Source organism: Nakaseomyces glabratus, chromosome D (genome assembly GCF_010111755.1).
Source record: "Nakaseomyces glabratus chromosome D, complete sequence".
NCBI classification, from domain to species: Eukaryota; Fungi; Ascomycota; class Saccharomycetes; order Saccharomycetales; family Saccharomycetaceae; genus Nakaseomyces; species Nakaseomyces glabratus.
Window position 1 is genome coordinate 21,319 of NC_088954.1, and position 23,609 is coordinate 44,927.

At 35.2% G+C, this 23,609-nt stretch overlaps 6 protein-coding genes across 6 annotated transcripts; 4 read left to right on the forward strand and 2 right to left on the reverse strand.

Annotated features, from left to right (window-relative positions):
- Nucleotides 1–5,453: 5,453 nt before the first annotated feature.
- Nucleotides 5,454–6,326, reverse strand: AQY1 (aquaporin family protein; the record flags this gene model as incomplete). The annotated part of the gene is made up of 1 exon (XM_445420.1): nt 5,454–6,326. One exon carries the CDS (start codon nt 6,324–6,326, stop codon nt 5,454–5,456), a length of 873 nt encoding a protein of 290 aa, XP_445420.1.
- Nucleotides 6,327–12,104: 5,778 nt separating this feature from the next.
- Nucleotides 12,105–13,487, forward strand: GDH3 (glutamate dehydrogenase (NADP(+)) GDH3; the record flags this gene model as incomplete). Its single annotated transcript, XM_445421.1, has 1 exon — nt 12,105–13,487. One exon carries the CDS (start codon nt 12,105–12,107, stop codon nt 13,485–13,487), a length of 1,383 nt encoding a protein of 460 aa, XP_445421.1.
- Nucleotides 13,488–15,970: 2,483 nt separating this feature from the next.
- Nucleotides 15,971–17,122, forward strand: GVI51_D00077 (2,3-butanediol dehydrogenase; the record flags this gene model as incomplete). The annotated part of the gene is made up of 1 exon (XM_445422.1): nt 15,971–17,122. One exon carries the CDS (start codon nt 15,971–15,973, stop codon nt 17,120–17,122), a length of 1,152 nt encoding a protein of 383 aa, XP_445422.1.
- Nucleotides 17,123–17,756: 634 nt separating this feature from the next.
- On the forward strand, nt 17,757–18,326 carry ECM1 (Ecm1p; the record flags this gene model as incomplete). The annotated part of the gene is made up of 1 exon (XM_445423.1): nt 17,757–18,326. One exon carries the CDS (start codon nt 17,757–17,759, stop codon nt 18,324–18,326), a length of 570 nt encoding a protein of 189 aa, XP_445423.1.
- A 353-nt stretch (nt 18,327–18,679) lies between these two features.
- On the forward strand, nt 18,680–19,828 carry CNE1 (calnexin; the record flags this gene model as incomplete). The annotated part of the gene is made up of 1 exon (XM_445424.1): nt 18,680–19,828. The coding sequence occupies one exon, from the start codon at nt 18,680–18,682 to the stop codon at nt 19,826–19,828; it is 1,149 nt and encodes a 382-aa protein (XP_445424.1).
- A 240-nt stretch (nt 19,829–20,068) lies between these two features.
- On the reverse strand, nt 20,069–21,280 carry NUD1 (the record flags this gene model as incomplete). The annotated part of the gene is made up of 1 exon (XM_445425.1): nt 20,069–21,280. One exon carries the CDS (start codon nt 21,278–21,280, stop codon nt 20,069–20,071), a length of 1,212 nt encoding a protein of 403 aa, XP_445425.1.
- Nucleotides 21,281–23,609: the final 2,329 nt, after the last annotated feature.

Consider the following 23,609-nt stretch of genomic DNA (forward strand, 5'->3'; position numbering starts at 1 on the left):
AAGAGCATTTTATATCACATATACTGTGTGTTGCCAAAATAGAAATACAATTAGTATATTGACAAACACAAAGTTTTGTCCGTAATGTGATTAATAACAAATTTACTTATTCGTATGATAAATTTAATTTCTATTTAATCAATTCTAAAATATCCATGTTGTCTTAAAAAATAGTTGTATTATACAATGTACTTAAAGCATAGCGGGCTCTTGGTGGGAGTGTTAATAACATTCACTTATTTTAAAAAAAGGAAAAACGGTTGACATCAGTTATAACATGTTACCAACTTCCTTCAAGTTGAGCTCGATAATTTCAATTTGAGTATTTGGTAAATTATTGTATTTAAGGTGCATTATGATACCAACACCATCAATAGAAAAACTTATTCATAGAGTGTATCTAAAACTCAAATTAGTAATTCAAACTTATTTGATGGAACAGTCTAAATACTATAGCTGGCTATTCTTGTACAACAATGTTAGCATTAATGTTTTCTATTTTGGGATATGATAATTGAACTAATAAGCCGACCCAATGATGATGCTATGAGGTCGTTTTCAAGTAATTATTTAAACTCAGTTTCATTTTAGTAGTAACATGAAATTAAGCAGAAATTTGTTTTAGTTTTGAAAGTATATAGAGTAATACATATTATACTTATTACCAAAACTTTCATATGCAATACAAGACCTTAGCACTTTGGGAATGTTGATCAATTACTTCTAAAAAAATCAAATTTATAAGTTTCCTAGTTCTCGTATTTTATTCTAAAGAGAACATAATAGTTTATTCTTAATTTACGAAATAGACGCTTTATGGCATATTTCAATTCAAGACATGTTGAGATTAGTCACAAAGCCGGTTTTATATTGAGCTTTTGTTGATGATAAACTTCTCATTTCAGATAGTTGATTAGAACCTACATAAATTTATTCTTTAAGAGATTCACGCTACCGAAAGAAGGGATTGAAACGTTTGACTTGATGTATCAATCACAATTCTCGTAAAACGATAGTTTTTTCATCTTAAATACAAAAGAAATTTATTCACACTGGATGAACCGATTGATACTAAATTCTGCTTTAGATCAGACTACCAATATCTGTATTTATAGATAAAGTAATACATATATATTTTTTTAGTAAATTTGATTGGTTATTGTCAGTTTTGAGGCTATATTCTGATTGCTAGATTCTTCAAGCATGTGTGATTCGATTAAAATACTCAGGTCAAATACGTTTCCCATAATTTGATCACACTGTTATTAACTCTATGTACTTTGGTGTGAAGTGTTTCCCCAGCTACAAATTTGGCCTTTTATATATCATATGGATAACATTCGACTCATATTATTAGTTTTTAATAATATCCAAGGTATGTACAATTTATTATTCCTTAAGTATCTCCCAAAAGCATATTGATTGAACATAAAAACTCATGGATTTACTGATCACATTCGATTTAAATTTATCGACTCTGATGACAGATAAAGATTTGAGATTACTTAATTATATATTATTTGGGCAATTAAGTATCAGAACCTTTAGTATGAGCAAACTATTTCTAATACTTAGTGATGCCGCATGCCAAATTATATAGGAGGACATTTAACCATTTATTAAAGAATAATTTATACCAAAGGATGAACTAAGCAGTTAGGCTTCAATCCAATACTATGCTATTGTAGATAAACCATTTAAGGAGAGTTTTTCTTAACATTAAATAGGTACTTAACTCTCAGAGTCGTAATCGAACATTCTTGTCTATACAAAAGCTACTATTTTATTTCCAAGTACAGGCAAAGATATTCAATAACAAATGAAATTGTTGAGGCCATTAAATATTGATTTCACTTTCATAACAATATGTATAAAGATGTGCTGAAGGAAGTATTGAATTTGCATTCACTCCAATTTAAATACATATCTCTAAATTGTTTGTATTTGGTTTTAAAAAGAAAGAACTAATTAGACTTGTGACTTGAATTTAGTGTTGAAGTGGAAAGTATTCGGGTTGTTAGGTTATTAAGGTCGCTCAGAATATATTGTTAGTCAATAGTAAAGTGTTCGAGTAATATATTAATTTAAGTTTTGGTATGAACTTGTGGAATATTTAACAAGTGTAAGCCAAGACTAAATGCACGTAAAAAGGTATATTATGCAGTGAAATGCCTTCCCAACTAATTTTTTCATGCCAAGAACTCAGTACTTGGCTTGTATTATTGTTATATATTGTAAGTTGACCTTCATTCTTTTTCCAAATTATAACCAGGAATAACAAAAGGACACATATCAAAAAGCTTATCATATACATGTGCAAAACTAATCAGAATTGTTTATGAAGCAACTTGACAGTTCGCAACCGCTAGCTCAGCAATGGACGTTATCAAAGACCCCGACTGTTACAACTAATAGTAACAATGGCATTTGAACCGATAGCATGATTTTCAAAACAAGATGGCCCTTTGGTTCTGTGTAAACCATGGCTATTTATTGTATGTTCTCTAATAAAGGTTGGATTTTATGATAGTAAGCCTTCATATCTAGCTCCTTTGGTGAAAGTATTGAGAACCAATATATACTGTGTCATTTACTGCTAATAGTTACTTATTAGTCAACGCAACATTTTCCTCAATAAACAAACGGGAAGAAAGCTCTTGTACGATGCTTTCTTTTCATCGATGCTACCATAGGACACTCTAGTGCCAATACTGCAGAGTGTCTATAAAAGTGTGAAGGAATGTGTAGTGGAGTTTTGTAGTGACTTCATTAGTTAGAGTTGCCATTAGGATGTGAATTGGAATAACTAACATGGTTAACTAAACGGGAATGAAATGATAATGCAGTAGGCTAACAGTATTAACATAACTCATCCATCATCATATTTGAATGCATTGGATAAATTAGGTAAATTGAGAACTGCTTCAGAAATATTGGCTAGAATCTTTAATTTTGTAAAGGGGCATGTATTAAAAATTTTCCTAGAATAACACTATCGTCAGCACTATCATCAACATGCATTGAAAGGGATTTTGAGAATTATAATGTGTCCCCATTCTGGAATATTGTTCAATCTGCAACCAATATATAGCAATAGATTGTGATATGATAATGCCTATTTTACTCAAGGAAGCACTCCCATTATATCTGATACAAGGGTAAACAAATTGCATAAAAGTTATTACTAGAATATGTTAGGATTTTCCAGCATGATAGAAAGGGAACCTAGACTATAAATGGCTCTTGCATTGGTCTTAGTGATATAATAACAATGACTTTCAAATGTGCTAGGTGATCCATGAAGTGTTCCTTTAAAAAATAATAGAAAATCTATGATCTCGGTGTATGACAGCGTAGAAAATATTATCGGCGAATTATAGCTAAGAACATTGATAGTTCTAAATTTTTTGCATTTTTCAGTAAACTTCCATTTATAATACTAAATGGGGCCATTTTGCAAGACAATGATCTTCTACTAAAGAGCGTCAAACAATCAAAATAAATCAACGATTTGCAAAAAGAAACTGTAAGACATAGAAATATAACAAGATAAAAATTCCTCCTAAACTTCTGCGATCTTTTAGCGATATCACAAATATTATTATTTTAAGTTTATTACCAGCTTATCCATAAGCTAAGACGAGACTTGAGAGGAAAGTTGGCTAGCTGTACTCGGTCAGAATTTACACATGTTTCACCTTTACCACTTCAGACAGGAAGATATCACTTGTTTAGTGTTTGAAACGAATTGTAACATTTATGATTTTCTCATAGACTGATCTAGCAATTATAGTAATGAGTATGAAATCCTTACTTACCCTAATTGAATCTGAAAACCATGCATATATTGCTAAAGGTTAACTTTACTGTACTTAATTGATGATGAAATAATACCCTAGAAATGTATAGTAACAATAACAACGCGTCATCCTTTCATCTATATATGATATTCGTGTGAATTGTACGTGGCTTTTCGAGTTAGTTTACAAAAAACATAAGCGTGGCAAACAGTATTATTGCCGTGAAGACTTTTAGCAACTAATGAAAGCAGATATTGAAAATGAAACCCAGTGTATGACTCTCTACCATTAACAAAAGCGAAAATTCAACAAAATTAAAAAGAAATAAGATTTTTTATAGGTTTAAGACTTCTTTATGATATCCTATTATTTCTTAGAACTATTAACTTTACAGACACTATCTATGAATAGAAAGTAATCTAATAAAACACTGGTACATCCCACAAAACTTTATTTATTTTTCAATTGATAAATTCGCGTCCTATAGCCTAACTTTTAAAATATGCAACAAAAGAGAAGAAAATAGAAAAATTAAGTCAACGAAACCGATTATTTTCTAATAAGTTTCACATGAATACAATATATCTTTTGCTAAGACTCAACTTCTGCTGCAATGGATAATATTCAGTCTTCATCTCATAAAACCAAAATAATTATGTTTTGAACTCACCAATTTGGTGACTATTTGCATTAATCTTTCCAGTAGTAAAGTTGCAGTACAACCAAACTCAAAATGAATAACTTAAAATAAATTTTAGTATTTTCAAATTTCATGCAATGAAATATCAGAAAGTCTTCTATGAAGTCATCAAGTTTTCAATTTCTTATCACTGAAGGCTGTAAAAAAGTAAAACACATGAAAGATAATTGTATTTAACACAGATAAATGAAAAAGCAGTAGCCTTTAGTCTAGCAGTGTACCTTTACTTAAATCTTTTCGAATGCCCGCAAACATTAGTTTCAACTGTAATTAACAAAAGCTTGCCGTTGATATAAGGGTGAATCAACTAGTTAACAAGATAACCTTATTTCGTATTGCAGAAAACTCTCTGGGGTAACTGATAATGACAACTTGTGGACTATTTAATTTGCCTTTGAATTATTTTAGTGGAAAAACAAAAAGTAGAGGTAATGTTATCGTCCACCTTTAGTATTGGTTCTATTGCGAAGTTATCATAATTTTGACCAATTTTTTAGGATTTTAAAAAAATAATTTGAATTTCTGCATTGCTAATTTGTAAGAGTCAAATAATGAGATAGAAATCCACTGAAGCTTTATATCTCTTAAAGATGTGTCTTTCTGCATCACAAGTGATATATTCTTGGCATATTAAAAACTTACTTTTTGGAATTAACTATCTACACGAGTTCATGAATAGTACTTAAATATGAACAATGGAACACTCAAATTCGATAAACTTCCCACCGACATTGTTGACTAGTAATTATGGATAGTAATAATCTCGTGGCAATGATTTATTTGTATCAAGTTTAGGATATTAATCATATTACTGAATCCGTTATGGTAAAATAACATGAAAAGACTCAAATTATAAAATATTATATTAGATAGATATTAATGAATTAAGCTGAAAAAAAAGAAAATAGACTATTACGTTGAAGGGCTTGATAGATATGATATTAATAGATCATTTAGGGTTCAACCATTACCTTTGTTTTAGCAGCTGCTTCCTTTTCTCTGGTTACGTAGCTGCTATAGTCTAACCATTGAAGCACTTGCCACACGAACCAGGCCAAAATAGCACCTAGTAGAGGACCAATCCAGTAGATCCAGTGATACACTGGGAAGGATCTTGCTGCCAAGGCTGCTCCAAATGATCTTGCAGGATTAACACCTGTTCCTGTGTAACCGGTTAATGCAAGATGCCCAATAAACAGAGATATACCAATTGGCAATGCACACATGAAATTGGACTCACCTTTCTCCACAGCTGTCATTAGTACTGTTAAACATAAAATAGTTGTGCCAAACATTTCTAAAAACAAACCTCTAGTTCTTGAACAGCCGTTGCCTAAAGTGTTTGCGTACAAAACAGGACCTGGAGTCATACCACTAGCAGCTCCACCAGCAGCCATACCTCCTAACATTTGAGCAACCCACATCACTATACATCTCATTGGTGTAATAGTTCTTGAAAGTGCTAGTGATAGAGACACAGCTGGATTTAAAGCACCACCAGAAACACCTGCAAAACACCAGATTGAAAACATCACTGAGAACCCAAAACCCAGCGCAATCATTATCAATTGGCCTGGATGGGAACCATCTGGATATACATCTAACAAGACATCATGATTTGCAATATTTGCAATAACATAGGCACACCATAAAAACATGAATGTGCCAACCAACTCCCCAAAAAAGGCAATAACATGATTTCTCATAGTGTCAGGTCCTAAATTGAACCTAGAGCGTAATGTACTATATTTATTGGGGGGAGCAACGGTTGATCCACTGTCATAACCCAATTCCGCATTTTTGTCTGCCTGATGTTCTGTTTCCATATTATATTAATTATTACTGAGACTTATTTGAGATGAGATCAAAAAATAGTTGAATTCAATAAAAAAATTGTTTAGTATTCAAATCCGCGAATATTAAATCACCTTTGATTTATGGGTGATCTTAGAAATTCTAATTAATAAGAACTGAAAGCAATCTTAACTTGATGTATTTATATCTTTCTATTTCGTCATTTCAAAGACCATGAAAATGCTAATAAGACCACATCCACCAAAAATAAGGGTTGAACAATCTAAGGAACATAATCTACTAAAAATAATCAAAGTCATGATCTATTTACTACAACATAGAATCATCAAATTGTCAGTTAAAATGCCAAATAAATCAATAGAATTGCAAAAAGTACACCAAGGGAAATTAATTTGATATGTGTAAATTGAATGTCAAAATAACTTACTATAATAAAATCGGCTCTAATTGGGATATGCCCACAAGGTTCAAAAAAGAACTAACAAAAAACTTTGATGATCTAGGTAAAAAAGTGCCATCATTGGAGATACATACATGAATTTTAATATAGACAATGAGATTTACCACATGATAAAGGCATAGAGAGATATGAATTAAATTTGACAAATTCCTACAACAAAAAGGCCGCATTGTACATACCCCAGCTAAACGAGATCAAGAGCCATTTAGACATGGTGTATGACGTGTTTTAGTTTGATATATGATTCATAGGTAGTCAGTTCTCAAGAATCGGTGGTATTGCTCAGTTGCCAGTCCGTAGAGCTGACCTTATTAGAGAATGATACACAGACTATAATTATTCTGTCGTGAGTGTAGCCAGATTACTGTTAATGCAGGGGGTAAGGCAATAAGAAATCCCATTCTAGTGCGTGCGATGAACTTGTGACTAAAATTCATCAATTCATCGCAATAGAACCGATAAAACCCATCAACTATGATGTATTTAACATGACTGAGGTGCGGGTGAAGCTCCAGAACTCTTCAAACAACTCCATTGTCCAACATAAAAATTTACGCACCGTTTCAGTGGTTTGTGTAGTTATGGGGTATGAATCACTCCCACTTATTTCAATTGGAGTGTCCTGTGCTCCAGAGTAGTTTAAACATATACGGGGAGTTTTCATTCAAATTAATTGACCCTTTGAATAGCTAAATAAGTCATCAAATAATATGTTTACAAAATGTACATTATTAAACTCATGTATTTCCATATCCCCTTAGTGACGAAATTCACACTCCTTCAATATCCTTGAGAGAATAGAACTCACTATTAAAAACGCAGCCACATCCAACCCAACTGAGGGTGTAACCACGATTAATCAACAGATGATTAAGTAGTATCCACTCTTGATTGACCCGTATGCATAGATTGTTGCCACTTCCGCATTTATTTTTAAATCAAGAATTTATTTTTTTAAGGGAGATCGAATTTTATCCATGATATCCCCTACTCAACGTTAGTACGTAGAAACCTTCACTTTCCGAAATTTTAAGGGCGATGCGATGAGGTACCAATCTGGTCCGCTATTGCGTTTCAATATTGACAAACAATACAAACTCTCTGTGCGGTGTTGGGATACCGGATCCGGTGCGGTGTGGGTTTGCGGTTCTTATTAGGAGCACACCTTAATTAGATTTAGTCAATCCACTAATCTAATCAACCGTTGAAGTATTGTCTGATATCTAGGTGTAAACAAACTATCCCAACTCAATTTCGATCTAGTGAAATGCTGCATACGAACCGACGTCCCTATATGTCTCCCATGAAACCTATACATCTCATTCCAATGTTCGGGGATTAGTATTGTCGCGCCCTCTGTACTGAATTTACAGAGGTATCTACGCCTCGGAAGAATAGCTATTTTTGACTCATTATTTTGCATTTACCTGCCTCTTCCCCACCCAAACTTTTACCCCTTGTGAATTACTCTTCTCAACGCTAGAGGAGCTGTGAGACGGGATTTTGTAGTTGCACTCTACATGTCTTTGATGGATAAAATTAAAAATTATATCCTTTTTTTAACAAAGCAACGACGGAAATTTTAAAAGCAAGTCGTGATGCCTTGTTGATATTTCAATACATTAATTCCATATGCAACTAGGAAGGGTTGATTTGTAGGCAGCTTTTTCTCTATGATTGTATAGAAGCACATATTAGCGTAAATACTCAACTTTTCATCATTTCTTGTGAATGAATTCCGTGAATATTTTTTTATATCAAGCTATTGCATCACTTTTATGTAACGATGACGTTCAAGCATTTCTTTTTCATACTTGTTGCTATAGTACCATACACTATCACTAGATATGATTAATTATACAATAAGGGGGACGTGTTCTTCTTATTCCAACTCAATGCATGTGTATATATGCACAATGACTTAATTATTTCAAAGCTATATTTATTCTATCATTGAATATGAAAATATGATGGCGGTTTTTACAAGCAGTTTATGTCTAAAACGTTTGTGAATGTATAGCAGATTTTGAAAATATAGTCTTCTGCTCAACCTCACTTTTATACCTCAAGTTCTAATGCCATTAATTAGCTAGTAGAAGAGAAATCTATATAATGAAATGTATCAATTTATTTCAGATTTTCTTGAATTGTATTAAGTACTATCAGGTAATACCAATGATATACATCTGCAAGCCTCTGTTTGTCAAGATATTCACTCATTTAAAATAGAAACCAAGCTATTTTTTCCCTTAAATCTTATAGTAGTCGAAAAAACAGGTTTATATTATATATATTCTACTCAATCAAAATGCAGATTGCAACTTGAATTAAATGATACTCAACCCCATAGAATGTTTTACTGGAACCCATTTTGTGGGAGCTATAGGAAAATTACTGGCTGGTGAATGTTCTTGGAATAGTATTGAAAAACAATGCAAGTACACTATTTTGATACGATTATACACGTGAAAATATACTTAAAAAGTGATGATAGTGTTATTCAGGACCGGTAACGGTCTATTTGTTATTAAACATTTGACCAAAAAACCTACACTGTGCGTGTTAGACAGTACAACTCCACTCTGTAACTAAATAAATGATTCATTCAGATACTTTGGGTGGAAAATAGTAGACAGTTTCGTGAGTACAGTTGCAGAGTTTCAACTTCATGCGATTGTGAAGAAAGTCATCACTTCTTCGAGAACTCTTTGCAACGGGTTGTCTGCCTAATAGATAAAGATTTTGATATCAGTTGAGGAGCCAATAGATAAGGATCTCTCAATGGACAATCTTTTTTATGGCAACGGTTCATTGTCAGTATCACTCTAACACAGAGCAGCAGGGAAAGATTCACGAAGGCTCGTAGAAGACGGAGTGGAGAATGATCAATATTGTGTGAGGCAATAATCAATCTCTACTATGTAGACACTCTTAATGTTCAAGTAGGCCAGTTTGTGAGAGACACCCTATTGTATTCTCCCCCCCCTCTTTTCTCTGAAAACAGTTGCAGAACTGAAAGGAAAGCCAAAAGGTCTTATCGATCGCCTTATCTATTGGTCAGATTGAAACTGATAAGAGATAGTAGGAAATGTGCGAGTTATGTAACGTTTGACCAAGAAACAATCGCACAAACAGAATTGACATGACTTTGCTTTAACTCATTTTCTCTGCGGTAGTTTCACACAGCGCAGAAAACAGAGTCAAGGTGGAGCTGTAACCCCCCCTTCCCTATTTTTCTTCTGGGAAGACGTATTTTGAGTTTTTTTGGCTCCTGCATACGAACTCAAAGGCGTGTTTGCAGTGGAGGGGTCCCAGAAACAAAAATGAAATAAAAACGATTCTTCCCCCAGTATCGTGCCTTCCTTTACGGTCATTTCTTAGCGATGCCTACTTCTACGAACAAATGTAAGCGCTTCCACATGGCTTCTGATAGCGTAACACAGGGCAGGTTATCGTGTCGACTATTCCCAATCCTACTAGAGTTGAGCATATTCATAGGATATCCTAACTACTTCCTTAATGGTAGCGCAAAAGCCTTCTCGTTATGAATCGTGTGCTGCACAGTTACATACCGGCGTTCCTACTATTTTTTACATGTATAACAAGCAGCGTCGAGATCAGCTTGTAGTCAAATAAGAGTGTGTTTTAGTATCTAAAACCTCGAAAACCGCTCGCTATGCAGCCCTGCGTGTCAATTCAGTAGAGAAGTTGATCTACAGTTTGCTCTTCTTATTCCTCTTTCTATACTTACAATTCCATTTCCCTTCCCTCCCTCGATATTCTATAGAAGGCTGGTGGGACATATCAATTAGCACACCAGCAAGACTGGGCATCTCAAATGATGACGAAGCAAGAAAAACAGTTGCTATTCTATTCAATTCCTTCTACTCTTTCCAGCTGAAACTAGTATCATTCAGTAAAACTAGCGTACCAGTGTTGGCCCCAGGGCAAGCCTAATTTCATCACTATCAGTAGAGCATTCTATTGGCTTATGTGGAAATGGATGACTTTCTTTTCCCCTGTTATCAGTCTTATCTGTTTCGTAATCCCCAAGGTCTTTGGAAGGAAGATGCCAGAGGACCCGAGGAAATGCTCAGAAACTACTGCAGTAGAAGTTGCAACAGTACACATACGTCATAAGAACAATCCGACGAAGAGTGGACCCCAAATAACCCAACCAACGCCCATATTCCCTCCTTCCCACAAAAATCGCCCTTGCGAGAAACGACCACTCACATGGCAGATAGATAACAGAAACTGCAAAATTGCATGTAAGATAAAGAATATTGGCATTAAGGTACCAAGTGAGGAGACACCCGTACGGGCATTTGGAAGGAAAGCTACCATTACAAGCACCGAAGAGCAGCAGGACTGGGTCTTCTAAGGAGAAAGATACGTACAAGTCCCTTCAAGCTCTTCCATTTCCATCTGAATCTGTTCGGTCTACGAAGTTTCTCAGCTACGTGTTCATGAAAATTCCAAAAAGCACTCAATATTGCGCACGAAGAAACACAACCTCTGAAAATCGAAGATATCGAAGCATCTCTTCTGCCTGAGTGAGAGAACAATCGCGGAGCAAGCAAATCCAAAACAGAACAGATAGATCGAAGGGAAAAAAAAAAGAAAGAATGATGAAAAGCAAATCCTAACGAAGAAACCCATGCAGGTGCAACATACATAAATGAAATAAAACAAGTAAAAAAGAAGCATATAGCCGGTACTGCACTTTCTCCGTACACTTTGAATGGTATAGCTAGCTGGATAGCTGAAGGTATTTTGACTCCACCTTGAATTGTATAACTTTGGCTGAGAGAAGATGGGCAAGGAATAGAGCGATGTGTTTGAAGCAATCACTTGGTAAACAGCTAACAAGATGAGCTTTTTGGATCAAGATGAGCCTTTGAACACTGTACAGGCCATGTACTCCAGGCTATCCAGAAGAAATATCAAAAGAAAGAAGCTAGCACAATATAACAAAACAAGAACACTCACACAGCTGAACAGAAGATAAAGCCGGTTTTGAAAAAAAAAAAAAAAGTGAATGAAAGTGTTCTTTACAGTCAAGATAAACTGATCAGTTAGCAGGAATAAGAAAAAAACCATCATAGTAAACAGTGTGGAATGAAAGGATTAGCAGTCCTTTTTGGAATTTATCCTACAACGAAAAATATATAAATACCAAAGGATGATTCATTATCATACCATTTATCTAAATTCTTCTCTCTTGGTGTTAATGTAATATTTTAATTTAGAGTTTTACTTAGCAAAACTTTTACACAAAAAATAAAACACTTTCAAGTGCCACACAAAACATCAAAGTAAATCTGCAATGTCTTCTCAAGTTAACGAACCAGAATTTCAACAAGCTTACCACGAAGTTGTTTCCTCTTTGAAGGACTCTTCTTTGTTCGAAAAGCACCCAAAATATGCTAAGGTTCTTCCAGTTGTCTCTGTCCCAGAGAGAATCATCCAATTCAGAGTTACTTGGGAAAATGACAACCACGAGCAAGAAGTTGCTACTGGTTACAGAGTCCAATTCAACTCCGCTAAGGGTCCATACAAGGGTGGTCTACGTTTCCATCCATCCGTCAACTTGTCTATTCTAAAGTTTTTGGGTTTTGAACAAATCTTCAAGAACGCTTTGACTGGTTTGGACATGGGTGGTGCCAAGGGTGGTCTATGTGTTGACCTAAAGGGTAGATCCGACAACGAAATCAGAAGAATCTGTTACGCTTTCATGAGAGAACTACACAGACACATTGGTGCTGACACCGATGTTCCAGCTGGTGACATCGGTGTTGGTGGTCGTGAAATCGGTTACTTGTTCGGTGCTTACAGACATTACACTAACTCCTGGGAAGGTGTCCTTACTGGTAAGGGTTTGAACTGGGGTGGTTCTTTGATCAGACCAGAAGCTACTGGTTACGGTCTAGTCTACTACACCCAGTCTATGATCGACTACGCCACCAAGGGTAAAGAATCTTTCTCTGGTAAGCGTGTTGCTATCTCTGGTAGTGGTAACGTTGCTCAATTCGCTGCTTTGAAGGTTATCGAACTAGGTGGTATTGTCGTCTCTCTATCTGATTCTAAGGGTTGTATCATCTCTGAAACCGGTATCACTACTGAACAGATCGCTTCTATTGCCGAAGCCAAGATCAAGTTCAAGTCCTTGGAACAAATTGTCGGTGAATACTCTGCTTTTGCTGAAAACAAGGTTGAATACGTTGCTGGTGCTCGTCCATGGACCTTAGTTGGTAAGGTTGACATTGCTCTGCCATGTGCTACCCAAAATGAAGTTTCCGGCGACGAAGCTAAGGCTTTGGTTGCTGCTGGTGTAAAGTTTGTTGCTGAAGGTTCCAACATGGGTTGTACTCCAGAAGCTATTGATGTCTTCGAAAGCTCTCGTGCTACCGCCTCTGCTCCAGGTGAAGCTGTGTGGTACGCTATGGGTAAGAACTCTAACCTGGGTGGTGTCTTGACCTCTGGTTTGGAAATGGCCCAAAACTCTCAAAGAATGTCTTGGACTAGTGAGGAAGTCGACCAAGAATTGAAGAAGGGTATGGTTAACTGTTTCAACGACTGTATTGAAGCCGCTGAAAAGTACAGCAACGAATCTAACAAGAACGCCTTGCCATCTTTGGTCAAGGGTGGTAACATTGCAAGTTTCATTAAGGTCGCTGATGCCATGTTCGACCAAGGTGATGTTTTCTAATTCATTTGACAGTAGAAAATAATTCTTTATTGTCATTTTATAAAAAAGGTGTTACGTTATTCACCTGTCCTTCCTTTCTTTCATTTCAAACATTTAGATGCATTATATAACTAATAGTATATACACAAGGCGATAAATTTTCATTTAGTGTTCAAGCTGTGGTATTGTTTTTGCACATAACGAATAGGTGAATGTGTAATAAGTTCAATAGCATTATAATAATATATTCATTACCTTTTATACTGGTTGTTTTGCTTAATGTTATTTATGGCTAGTATTTTGGAGTCTGTATGTTTCGATGGTAAGGAGGTGGAGTGGATGGATTATTAGTTAACAACCTGCTGGAAATGTAATATATATAGTGATGTGAGGCAATTAATATTTCATGCAAAATAAATACCTTCCTAGACGAGTGTACTTACGATACCATTCATATCTACTCCTTAATGGTAATCAACTACTAAACCCGAAACGTCTGGATATTTTAGCATATGAAGTAGGTAAACATCATTCTATATCGTTCTATGATTGATATTGCTCCTATGCTACTTACACAATACGTATCATGAAAGTGAGTCTGTCATTTCATTGTAATTCTGTTACAACTTGTCGGTGTTATAATGTTTCGATAATCAATCTTGAATCCCCTGCTATTGAAGTACGTATTAGTGATTACGTCATCGGCTTGTAGAGGTTACTTCAAATGACATTTGTCAGAAGAGTAGGTTGTTGAAACATTCATAACGACACACTTAAACACAATGGCGATCTGAGGACTACTAACTTACACTTTTTAGTCAAAATTGGTGGGGGTGATTACAGAAAGCACATGTAAGATAAAAAAGTAAGCAGTAAATACAGAGAAGAAATTACTTCTGGTTTGCATTGTAGTTCAATAACAAGTATGCGGGGATAAAGACACTAGTGCCATACTATGTGAAAGTTTGTAAAAGTAACACAACGGATCCATGTATTTTGCTCATATATACCTTCCAAGTCTCAATAGATGTATTGCGTCAGTATTTTTTGTTTTTTATTCAATTTACCTGTATTTGTGTTTACTTAATAGAACATGTTACAGAGTCAAGAAAAGGAATGCCTTTCACAACAAATGTTTGAGACTTGGAAGGCCTTTCAATAATTAAAGTTTGATAATCCATTCCCATTTCGCGAGATCTTATTTGTCGTTAAGATACATCCTGCGACCTGATAACAATGCAGGAATATCATGATGTAATTCAAAACTTTGAAATCGCCTTATTATTTTCTGTATTTTTACTACAGTTTACGGATATTGTATTGAAAATGCGAATATCACAGTAGTTATTATTAAGTAGGCCAATTTCATCATATAATGCTTTTCAGGTTATACAACAAAAACAACTGAGATATCTAACTTTTTGACATAAGAAGTTTACGGGAGAGGGCAGGGATAAAGAATCCTTTGAGGGCTACTCATTATGAGTAAGTAGTTGATAGAAATTGACAACAACATAATACCGATTTGCAAGAGCCCTCCACAACTTTCCACCCCTTCACTCCCACATATTACCCCTGACTATTTAAACATAGAAAGCTGTTTTCTGCAAGATATTAGAGGTGCAACTTTGGAACGGCGGATGTAGTTTTAATGCATCCGATCGTTTTATCCCAATACGAACGAGTGTGCTTGGAACCTGTATTACTGTTAAGTTACATTTCGAAATAGGACTATTATCGGCGCAATTGTTTGTATCCCACAATGGAGATCAATGACGTTTTAACTATACGGAACTAGTGCTTTTATTTCCACAAGGTGTGAACAAAAAGACTAAAGGCCTTCTACAAAAGAACAGAACACACTGTAATATCCTGATTGCCCAATATCCCCATCTACCAGCAGAGATAGCGGCGTTATGTAGTCGTGTCACTAAGAATAGAATAGAATAGAGCCAAATTTTCAACTATACAAGGATTGTAATACAGAAGGCTATTTTGTAGGAATTTGGTTACAACGAATATTTTAATCCCGACACTATTTTCTGCTCCCGGGTTGTTCCTTTCGAAGAGCCACTGATGAAAAAATTCGTTGAGCATCCCTTAAAAAAATTCCATCCCGCAATTCCCCTTGAAATTTTTCAATGTGGGGAGGCTCTCGAGAAAGTGGTATTATGAAGCTTGTTGAACAGTAGTAATGGTTAGAAGACGAGCATGATTGTTTCAATTATAATAGTGCCAAACAAATAAAACCTCATTACATAATTTTTTGTAGTTTTTGAAATGTATATAAGCAGACATCATATTCAACAAACATGCAAATTCAATCCAAATATTTTCATTCTTTCTTATTAATTTTTGCCATTGAATCATACAAGGATAATCATTAATCCAATATAGAACACAATACAATTCAAAACTATTTGTTCTATTAATTTTCAGATACAAAGACTACAGATTCAGTTTTTTCTTTACACTTCAGTTCCAGCTTACCAAACTATTACAAGATGAGATCATTAGCTTACTTTAAGACAGGTGATATTCATTTTACTGACAAGATTGATACTCCAAAGATCAATAATGATCATGAATTGATGATCGATGTGGCATGGTGTGGTATTTGTGGTACCGACCTGCATGAGTTCTTAGAAGGTCCAATTTTCATGCCAAAGGATGGAGATACACATTATCTTTCCGGACTTGATCTACCGCTACCAATGGGTCATGAAATGTCAGGTATTGTGAAGGAAGTAGGTAAGGGTGTGACTCGCTTTAAGCCTGGTGACAGGGTTGTTATTGAAGCTACCACAAGTTGTGGTGATACTCACCGTTGGCCAAAGTCTAAAGTCGCTAAAGGTGAACTATGTCCTGCTTGTGAAATGGGTTTACCAAATTGTTGCACACACGGTAGTTTCCAAGGTTTAGGATCTGTTGGTGGTGGTTTTGCCGAACAAGTTGTTGTTGGTGAAAAGCATGTTGTTAAAATTCCAGACAAATTGCCATTGGATGTTGCCGCTTTGGTTGAGCCTTTGTCTGTCGCATGGCATGCCGCTAGATTAGCCGAATTCAAAGAAGGCTCTAATGCTTTGGTTTTGGGTTCTGGTCCAATTGGTTTGGCCATGATTCTTGCTTTGAAGGGTATGAAAGCTGGGAAGATTGTGGTTTCTGAGCCTGCCAAATTGAGAAGAGAACTAGCTGAGAAATTGAATGTCGTTGTTTTCAACCCAACTCATACAAGAGCACAAAATGCAATTGAGAAATTGAAAGAACTATCTCCAAAAGATCACGGTTTTGACTACACCTTTGACTGTTCTGGTGTTCAGGATACATTCAATGCAGCAGTTAAAGCTGCTTGTATTCAGGGTCACATTGTGAATGTGGCTATTTGGGGTCCCAAACCGGTAGCCTTCCATCCAATGGATATGACCTATGGTGAGAAGAAGCTTACTGGTACTATGGGCTATGTTACCAGAGATTTTGAGGAAGTTGTTGATGCCATTGATAAGGGATATATTTCCATTGAGGAGTGTAAGCTATTGATTACTGGTAGAGTTAAATTGGAAGATGGTATGGAGAAGGGGTTCCATGAATTGATTGAGCATAAGGAAACTAATGTCAAGATTTTGTTGACCCCAAATAATCATGGAGAGTTACAATGAGTACTCTCTAGACGAAGTAATGATATAAATGTCAAGCCATTGAGGTTTAGTTTTCTAACGACTGATGAGATGATACATTATTAGTAAGTGAGATAGAAAATATCTTCGAACTACTAAAAGTATATATAAATGATGATTAAAATTAACGCTCAGGAACTTTTTTTAGCAATCATAGTGTCCTTTTACCCAAAAGAAATGACTGTAATGGCATCATGCTTGTGTATATTTTCTTAGCTTTTCAGTATTTAAATGTATAGTTGGGAATAAAAGAAGTTTCTAAAGTCAAGCTTTTCTAACCGCATTAGGACTAGTAGCTACCAGCCCTTAATATCAAAAAAGTCACAATAGATATAGATATTGATGATTCGATTTAAACTGGGAAATGTTTCTGAATCACTATCAATGGTCAAATTGGGCAGTGATGATCAGAAACATCCTTTTTTGTCGTGTCTACGTATTTTCTCTGATTTTTGAAAATTTCTGAAAATTTGCGATGAGCATCGCATCGCAATAGGTATCGTCAACTTATTTTATAGTAGTAACCGAAAAGCCAATCATTCAAAATAATTCTGTCTTTCATATAATCAAGATTTTATTGAATTCCAACATTATAAAGTAAAACGTTACCGGTAAAATGGCTAAGAAAATTTCAAAAAACTCCAGAGCTGCAAGACAATATGATCTAACTGATTTAGCTCCCAAAGAACTCCAGAATCTTCCGAGAGCAGAAAATACTGATCTAACTAATATAATGATCAGAACAGCTGCAAAAAATGAGTCTCTTTTAGAAGCAAAGATAAGGAAGAAGAAGGACAGCAAGAACAAAGTGTCAAAGAAAGACTTTGAAAAGAAAATTGCCAAATCAGTCAAAATCATGGAGAAAGAGCGTCTAGAAAGGGCTTTGAATATCACAAATCGTCTCGACGGTAAAATTGCCAAATCTATTTCAAGAGCAAAGTATGTGCAAAGTTCGAGAAAGGCTGGCTGGGATAGTATAAATGCGTCAATTAAAAAGGAATTGCTGGTACAAGCTTTGGAAGCAGAAGAAGAGGAGAAGAAAAATGAAGAAGCTGAAAAGGAAGGGGACATTGAGGTTGATGAAATGTATGACTCAGCTAAGATAGAAACTACAACAGAAGTCAAACCCCAATCTGTTGAGCCACAAAATTTGTTTGCATTGCTTCCGCTTGATACAGACGAATGATTTAAGGAGTACAAAACATTTTTCATAATTTTATATACTAGTTTTGAAATAATCGATTAAAAGTATTGCATTTATAGACATATTTGTTTACCATCATTAAGTATTATAAGAGATAAGAAAATAAAATCCAAAATATTCTGCAGTGATACACTTTCTGACTTTACCAATTTTGCGTGATCATCATTATCAAGATTAGAAAATTAAAATTTAAATGAGGGCAGCTTACTGCATGAGCCGATTGACAGATCTAGTACTAAATTCCAGCATAAAAAAATCAACCAACTACAAAGGGTAAACAGATTCAAAATTTAGAATAATACTCACACTTTAGTACTATTGTTTAATCTATCGATATGAAATCAATTGGCTTATTGGGCCTATTCTTTACAGCAGCACATGTCCATGGACGTCACCTACCTATCAACAGTACAAATATATCTGGCTTTTGGGAGGACTTTGAGACTTATAAGACTAATGAGGATCTGAAGGAAGTATGGCATTCTTCAGAAGCAGTTGATGAGCATGGTAGAAAATTATTTCCTGCCTCTTGGAAGCTCTTTCATAATCCGGACTATGTGGAATCAAATCGGAAAGGGTTGCTTGTTAAGTCACCTGGGAAGTATGCTATGATTGGTAGAAATATCGAAAAACCTGTAAACTTATCAGACTCTGAACTGTTGGTGATACAATATGAGGTTAAGAGTACGAAAGATCCACATTGTGAGGGTGCCTTCATCAAGTTATTTCATAATATGTATCTGGAAAGCCTTACTAACTATGATAGAAAAGCTGGAGTCAAATATGATCTTTTATTTGGTCCTGATTTCTGTCTACCAGATACAAACATGGTCCGGTTCGAATGGAGGAATAGGAAGGACAAAGAAGAGAAAAAACTAATTTTTAGCCCCAAGAGTAAATTGAATGATGGTCAGCACAAGAATCATCTATATACAATGATATTGGATCTAGGTAATAAAATACTAGAAATACGAATTGATGGGAAAGTTGTATTAGCTACATCGCTTAATGACAGTCAACATTTTAAGGATACCAAATACATGTCTACAACTGATACTCATGAGGATTCATCAGAGTTTAATTTTTCAATTGATGGTCTTACGTTTGATATCTGGGGCACATTATCCGGTATTGTGTTCAAAAATGTATATATCGGGAACAGTATTGAAGAAGCAGAAATTATAGGCAATAATACATACCTTCCCAATGCTTTAAAAGAAAATGATCTCATCTTAAAAAAGTTGAAGGTCAAGAATGATGGAAAGGTTCCAAATGCAAAATCCCCTTATGATGACAATATATATTCGCAGAATTTGTTTGATATTTTGTTTGATAAATTGGTAGGTTTATTGGAAGGGCTATCGATAAAGCATATGATAACTGTGCTCTTAGTACTAATTCCATATATGCTTTATTATCTGGCCAGAAATCATGAAATGAAAAAAAGAATTCGGACGGAAGATATTGTAGAAATAAATAAATAAACATATATCACAATGAGACGCCCTACAAGATGCTCTGATCACCTTGGTATTATAAATTATCATATCTAGTTTAGATATTAGAGCTGGATATGTAAGTATTCATATTGAATTATTCATTTATAGAAGTTACGAATAAGTATGTTTAATTTACAAAAAAAGTTTTTTATGATATGCAACTGTTAGCTAAACTAAAAACTTCAGCTTCTATCTGCTGTTGATATCACTCTCGATAATCTCATTTTAATCAACTAAATGAACATTTTCTATTATCTGGCAGGCAATTCGAAAAACATGCTCATAATTTTGGGCAGTTCTTCGACTCAATTGTTTCGTTACTGGGTTTCTACAAAGATTGATGTATTTCAATTGAGTTGTAGGTATAGCGCGAAGAATATTTTTTAAATCATGTAAGTCATTATCTGTAAGATCCAGACGTTGAACTGTAGGGATAATTTGATATAAATTTGATGGCAATTCCCGTAGTCCACTAATATTTGAAATTTTTAGTATTTTTAAATTTGGAGGAAAATATTCCCATTTTGGAATATCACAAATTGCACCATTACATATCTCAAAAACCTCAATATGTGGCGGACATATTTTCCATTCTCTTAAGCATTTGCATGCATCAATGTGTAGCTCTTTTAACTGCATTAAAGGAAGGCATTTTAATTCTAAATGAGGTAAGTTGAAATTCTTCATTAAACTTACAGTTTCCAAGTAACGTAATAAATGCAGGTTGTCTACCTTCTCTAAGTTGTTATTGTCTACCAATAATACACGTAGATTGGTTAACAAGTGTATATTTTTTAACTCTTTAATTTTATTGCCCGTTAGACACAAATATTCTAATGAAGCCCATCCTAATTTATCTCTTGATCCATGCATTAGTTCACGAAAGTCAATGCAACCTTCTATTAAATTATATGAAAGGTCTAAATGTCTCAGCGGAGTATTTTCTAAGGTAGTTAAGCTTCTAACTTGATTATGAGACATATTGATTTGTGTAAGGTGATAGCCATCATTCAAGAATTCGAGATCGGCTATACAATTATAAGAGCAGTTCAAAGTTTCCAAATCTCTATAATTGTTTAGATTCAAATGTAATAATCCTTTACCTTGAACATTTAATTCTCTGATTATTTTTGTTTTCGGTTTAAATGGTATCTGCGATATACTAGCATCTGTATTACATAAAAAAGAGTAAGGTTTCCCTTGTGTGTCTGTCAGATTTACCCTTCCAGAAACGTTTCTTTCTTTAAAGACCAATTCATCTCTACTTAAATCCAAGCTATTATCGAGTTGTGTAGCATACTTGAATTTATCACTGCTTTTGCTACCATTCGAGTTATCATCAATATCATCATCTTTGAATGAATGACTGCTATACGGTATTTGAAAGCCTCCATTTAAATTCAGTGGAGTTAAGGCTCGATCAGGGGCAATGTGCATGACTAATTTACATTAATATCCACTCTCAAGTTTGATATCACCCTTTTCTTACCGATAACAAGAATGGAGGAATATATGAATCCAAAAGTAGACTAAAATTGTAAATTATTCTCTTGAAAATAGGAAAGTGTTAAGATCCTAAGTAGCTAATAAGAAATTTCACTTTTTTAATTGATTGTATCTGTATAACAAATCAATTCAACCACAAGATAGGTAATAAGAAATGAGCAACCGATAATAAGCACAGATAGCCTTCAGTTTTGTGTAAATCCGCAAAGTGAACTAGGACCTATAGTTAAAGTTTGTGAAACTTGTGGTTTGAAATATATCTTATTTGGTGTTTTCGACAATGATGTCACGGATATGCCAAAAAAGGTCTGTATGAATGCCTTGTACTTGGTCTGCTATGTCAAACAGCCCCTGTAAGAAACCGGATTCTCAATCTAACAATTATTCCTTGGTTTAACTGTATTTGTCTTTGGAAGATATATTCCTATTCCAATGAATATTTAAAGGTGTCTTGACAGCCGTAGGTTTGTACTGTAATTTCAACACAATTTCCTGGTGATCTTTATGTGCCGGTTCTTAGTCAAGTTATTATCTCCCTTTAGGAAATCACAGATATATGAGAAAGCTTGAAGTTGCACAAAATTTGATTATAATATGAGGTAGTACTCAATGATGGTTAATGAGAAAAGAGACAGTTAACAGGACAATCAGTATTCAGTGGTGGAAACACAAAGTCATCCGATCTTGAGCAGGCAAGGTCTGTATCTTAGTATAGACCAATTGATGTTTACCAAACTAATACCAATGTTCTAAACCTAGATATTCAATGATTACTCCTTGTGAGATTTTGGTGGGAAGAGATCAGCCACTGAACTGAGACCTTTGTGCCGCCAAGGGGAGACCGGGAGAAATAACATCATATCATGAAGCACGATATAGTCGCATGGTATGAATTTTAATACAGATCATAAGGAATGTGCACGTAAAACGTATAACGAAGCTACATCTGTTAAGGAGAGACACAGCAGTCTATAACGCTGTTGGCACAAGCCATGCTGCTATAGTATGGTGCATTGGTATTTCTTTACTTAGTATAGATTGTTTTTATTCGTTTTTGTGAGAACGATATTATATGCTGGGCTTAAGTCCTTATACAACAAGTGACATGATGTCATTAGTGAATCCCCTTTTCATCTAGGGAGTGCTTTAAACCGGATTTTTGTTTTGCGGGAAGAGATGATAACGACGGCAATATGTTTCACATTACACTGGCCAAAAATTAGTCTCTAATGTGCGAGCCGTATTGAAACCTGTATGCTAGACAGTTCATAAGTGCATTTCAGAATTTGGGCATCGGTTTTAGTGATCTTGTCCCTGGGCACCACCAATTCTTTTCTTTTAACGTTGCGCATTATGTATTCGACAAGAGGCATGAGGCTCTATAAGCTGAAGAGGTAACAAGATTCGCATTGATTCTTTCCAGCACAGAGACATCCTATGTTGCCATTCACTGCTCTACAGTACTCTCAGGCACATTAATTCCTTCCCCCCACCCCCTCCGCCATTGTTTTGCGCTATTCTATGTGCGAAGTATCTTCGGCTTGGAAGTACAAACCAGCACACACATACACACCCAAAATTATAGGCAGACATAAAGCTACGATAAAGAAAAGAAAAAAGAAATAGTCAATAAACAATAGGCAGGCTTTTACAGCCCTATACTCTCAGAAAGCCGCGCACCAGTACCAATTCACATTTATTGCCCGTATTGTTATACTTTCAAGTGGAAGAAAAAGAAAAGCCAAATCGAGATCCCAGACGCATCAGAGTAGAACCAGTACGGAACACTCAAACGTTCCCTGTAAATGGGTAGTGTCTACGGCACAGGAGCGCTACATTTGAGAGCACAAAACCAAAGAAAACACCCAAAAAGGAAGGTGCACAGTAAATCAGCACGGATATCCAATATAGGAAATAGTGGGTGAGCGGGAAGGGGAAGAGTGTAAGGCTACCAAAGCAAGGGCCCTACAAGCTTTGAGAAAAAAGAATGAATAGCTAAACGGTGCATTTTCTCTGCCTGCCACACAGAAAACGCTAGGCAACCACTGTAAAGAAAAAAAAGAGTAAGAGGTGACGTGAACTTTCAAACACTCTACGCTCTTTCTTAGTTTGATTACCCTTCCCTTGCTAAGAGACTTACATTTTCCATTATCCTTACGGTAGAGCTTATTATTTCCTTGTAGGATAATATTAAGATATATTTAAGATTATACCGGTGATCTGTACGGAGAGTACTGTGAATAGGGACTATCAAAGACAA